The sequence below is a fragment of the Cucumis melo genome, chromosome 3 (assembly GCF_025177605.1).
Source record: "Cucumis melo cultivar AY chromosome 3, USDA_Cmelo_AY_1.0, whole genome shotgun sequence".
In the NCBI taxonomy this organism is placed as follows: domain Eukaryota; kingdom Viridiplantae; phylum Streptophyta; class Magnoliopsida; order Cucurbitales; family Cucurbitaceae; genus Cucumis; species Cucumis melo.
Genome location: NC_066859.1, coordinates 24,781,407 through 24,785,457, shown reverse-complemented (window position 1 = coordinate 24,785,457; position 4,051 = coordinate 24,781,407). Strand labels below are relative to the sequence as shown.

The 4,051-nt window shown below is 37.7% G+C and overlaps 1 protein-coding gene across 1 annotated transcript; it reads right to left on the bottom strand.

Annotated features, from left to right (window-relative positions):
- Positions 1-1,423: 1,423 nt before the first annotated feature.
- Positions 1,424-3,772, bottom strand: LOC103502634 (protein ALTERED PHOSPHATE STARVATION RESPONSE 1-like). Its single transcript, XM_008466648.3, has 4 exons — positions 2,908-3,772; positions 2,730-2,812; positions 2,420-2,643; positions 1,424-2,330 (listed from the first exon to the last, which is right to left on the bottom strand). The coding sequence occupies exons 1-4, from the start codon at positions 3,617-3,619 to the stop codon at positions 1,613-1,615; spliced, it is 1,737 nt and encodes a 578-aa protein (XP_008464870.1). The 5' UTR covers positions 3,620-3,772; the 3' UTR covers positions 1,424-1,612.
- Between the last annotated feature and the right edge of the window lie 279 nt (positions 3,773-4,051).

Genomic DNA, 4,051 nt, shown 5'->3' with positions numbered 1-4,051 from the left:
GTGCTTCTTTCTTGTATTTATCCTCTTTCACAATTCTCATTTTCAATTTTCAACCCACAAAGATTTCTATTAAATAACCCTAAATTAAAAACTGAAAAGTAAAAAGAAAAACAAACAAACAAACAAACTCTTGATCCCACCTTGAAAACTTTTTCTACTTGAAGATGAATCCGAATTAAAATTTTCGTTTTTAAGTCTAGCCTTCAAATTGTTATTATTTTTTTTTTCTATCTTCAATAGTTAAATGAGGTAGGTGGACGACTCAATCTTGATTGTTTGTACTAAAAACTATGAATAATAATGATAATAATAATAATTTCATGGTGTAGTTGTTTGATCCTGACAACAATATCATAAAACATAAAAAGCCCCCAACTTTTTCGTTTTCAAAAAAACAAAAAAGCAAACGGTAGATAGAGTAGTGGCAACAACGACGTGGATATTGGAGGAGTAAAAAGGAAAAGGGACACATGGGTTGGTTGAGCTAATAATCCCTAAACACACCAAAACAATGTTTAATTAAAAAACAAACCAAATTATTTATCATCCCTTAAAAATATTTACTTGTCCACTATGCTTGATGGAATTTGTCCTTGTAAAAGAGCTTTTAATTAACCTAAGTTCATACTTAGGTTAATTGTCTTTAAAATCTTATTGATGATGAAAGATCGCAATCTAAAATTAGTACTTAAAAATTGAAACTCCATTAATTTCAAATCAAAAAAATAAACACAATGTCGACTTAATGATAAGGGGAACCGAGTGTAAAAAAAAAACACGGTTTAGTTAAATATCTAATGTGCTCATCATCACGTTGACTATTATTCAAAATCAAGTAAAGAAGTCATTTTCCTGACTTTGCTTGCATGCATTATACCGGTCCCTTTTTAATGACAAACAACTAAACTTTATTATCAAACTCCCATAAATGATGTTAGGATTGGTTAGCTCATCCTCGTGATCAAAAGCCAAGAGAACTTTTTAATCACATTCCAAAAACCTTATAGCCATGCAAAATCTATTATAACATAATTGCATTTGATAGTTGTTTTTTGAGCCCATAACATCACTCTACAAAATTTGTAAATACAATTAAACTTATAGGTGATAGAATCTATGGTCATGAGACTTCTATAATTGATAAACACAAGTTTGAAAGCTAACTCTAAATATTTATATACCCGCTAATATTTTGGATTCGTATGTGGTACAAAGTCGTCCTTTCTACCTTAGGCCTAGATAAAAAGGTAAATGTATAATAAAAAAGAAATGAAAAAGAAAAAGAGAAAAAGAAAGTCATTTAGGTGGACAGTGAGATAGCAAAGTTTTCCAAAGAAGCTCTTTTACTTTTACCCAATCAAAGAGCCGTTTGGTTCAAAATTTAAGCAACCCAACAATGATTCTATGAACACCACTATCCTCATTTCCTCAACTACAACCAAAATTGGATTCATATTTATTCCATTCGCCACTCACCCAAAATTATAACCAATCAACAATACCAATTAATCATAAAACCATAATTAATCAAATACAAATAATAAAGAATTAATTGAATGAATTACCAAAAAAAATCTGTGAAAACAAAGAAAAGAAAAGGAAATAGCAGCAGTTATGGCGGACCTGACTGGCTCTGACTCTGTTCTTGTTTCTCTTCAGTTATGGCTGAACAACAGAGCTCCTCGTAAGCTTTAATGGAGTCCCCACAAAACCTCGTCAACCCCACAAAAATCTGCCTCAGTCCCAATTGAATTTCACACCCACTAAATTTCCCTACTTTATGCACAGTTCCCGCCGCCACTGCTACTGTCTTCTCCTCATGATTCATCGTCGTTGTCTTCTTCACCTTAATTTTCTTCTCTAAATCTTTATTCGCCAACGCCAATCTCTGCAAATCCAAACTCTGCTGTTCAAGCGCCTGATCCAATTTCAAGACCAGCCCCTGTATGGCCTCAGAGACGTCCTTGTCGGAGAATGTATCGGCAGTGTCGGACCATAGGTGCCCGATTACAAACACGGGAGGAGCTCCAATTCTTTCCGGAGAAAAAGGCGGCGGGCAGCCGCCGTTGGGGGTCTCTTCGGGGTCGGGTTCGTATAATAGGCATCGGAGAAGCCAACCGTTCAGGGCTTTGATGCAGTCCTTTTGAGTGGCTATTAATTCGATGAAATTTGTTCTCCAATTCTCGAGCTCGAGTTTTAAATCCATGGCGGCTTCCAGATGAGTGTCGTCGAGGGCGCCGTTGAGGATTGATTCGAAGGGTTTTGGGTCTGTTAGTGCTTGGGTTTGTTGCTTGTGAGTTTCTAACATGGATTTCCACATGCTCTGTAATCTGTGAATAACAAGAACAAGAACAAGCATGCAAATTATAAATGATTTTATGAACATTTATGCTAAAAGAAAAGGATATTGTGGCATTACCCACGAATCAATTCATTCATCTCTGCAAAAAATTCTTCATCTCTCAATTTGCTTATTGTAATCGAAATCCTATCAACAACTTGAATTGAAATTTTCAATTTAATCGACAAATTTCTGATGGAATTTCGAAGGGGATCAATTTTCCGAGCATCAGCCTTCTTCTCCATCAAATTCTTCAGCTGCCGGCATTTCTTCTCCAAGAGCATACGCAATCTCTCCTCAGCCTAGCCCAATCCATTAATGAACTCAGAAATAGATCTTCATAAAAATGGCAGAATCAGAACAAACCCATTAAAAAAAGAGGCATAACCTTCACTTCCAAGTACAGTTTTTGCTCCCAAACAGACAGCTTCTTCAAAGTAGACAATAAACCTCGTGAGCCTGTTCTTGTATCTTAATCGCCATGGAAACAATAAGGAATCAATAAATGCATAAAAACAGAGCAGTTTACAAAGAAGAAGAAGAAGAAGAAGAAGAAAAATTGATACCTTTGCAAAAACTCATTCTTTGACCATAAGAAAGCAATTTTGAAATGGAATTGCTCGATTCAGATGCTTTTTCAAAGGACCCCTTGATTTCTCTCATCAAATCCAACACACTCATCTTTGGATCATCAATCTTCTTTTCCGGTTGGTTTGATTTTTCCGTTACCTCATTTTTCTTCGAATCAACAACCAGCGCCGGTTTCTTCTTCTTCTTCGCCACAACTTTCGTTGTTGGTAACTTCCGATCTGCTCCTTCACGGTCCCAATTGAAAATGGGTTGCTCGTATCTCTCGTACGAGTCGAAGAAATTGAAGAAATCCCACGATGAGCCAGTCGGTGGCGGCGGTGGCGGCTGTCCTCTTGCCGAATCGTAATTCGAAAACATAAAACTTCCAACCGGGGGAGACAGCGGTTTCTCTTGATCAAAACACCCATCTTCTTCTTCTTCTTCAGAATCGGAATCGGAATCCGATCTGTCCTTTTTAGGGGCAGCAGGCGGTGGTGGAGCGCATTTCAAATCTCCTCCACCGGTTTCGCCGTCTTGATCAAACAAACGGCGGAGAGCGGAGGCGGTTTTGTCGAGTGAATCAGCATAAGCAGAGTGGGAATCAATGAGTGAATGGGTAGAAACAAGAGCTTGGTCAAGAAACTTGCAACGGTCACGGCAAAGAGCCACCGCCGGAAGATTGTCGAGCTTGGACGAGGCACAGCCCATGGGAGGTGGCCGTCGTCGCCGGAGAAATCCCAGATGAGGCAGGAACCGAGAAGAATGAAAATAGCAACGCTTGAGATTTTATGGTACAACAAATAAATATGGATATTAGAGAGAGAGAGAGAGAGAAAGAAGGGAGGTGATTGGCAAAATGGAGTGAAGAGATTAATGAGAAGACGAAGAGACAGGAGAAAAGGGAATGTTGGCGGGATTCGCATAACGTCTCTTTTTAATTTGCAGAGTGGTCCCTTGTTTTTTAGGATATTAAATTTGGGGAATTTTCCATTTGAGGCCAAAAGAAATAGATAATTTTGTAGTAACAGTAAAGTAAAGTAAAAGTAAATAAGGGAGCCGTTAGCTTAGCATTATGAAATGAAATATAGAGAGCGTTTTTGTTTTGGGGACGTAATTTTATTGAAGTGGAATTTGTTTTCC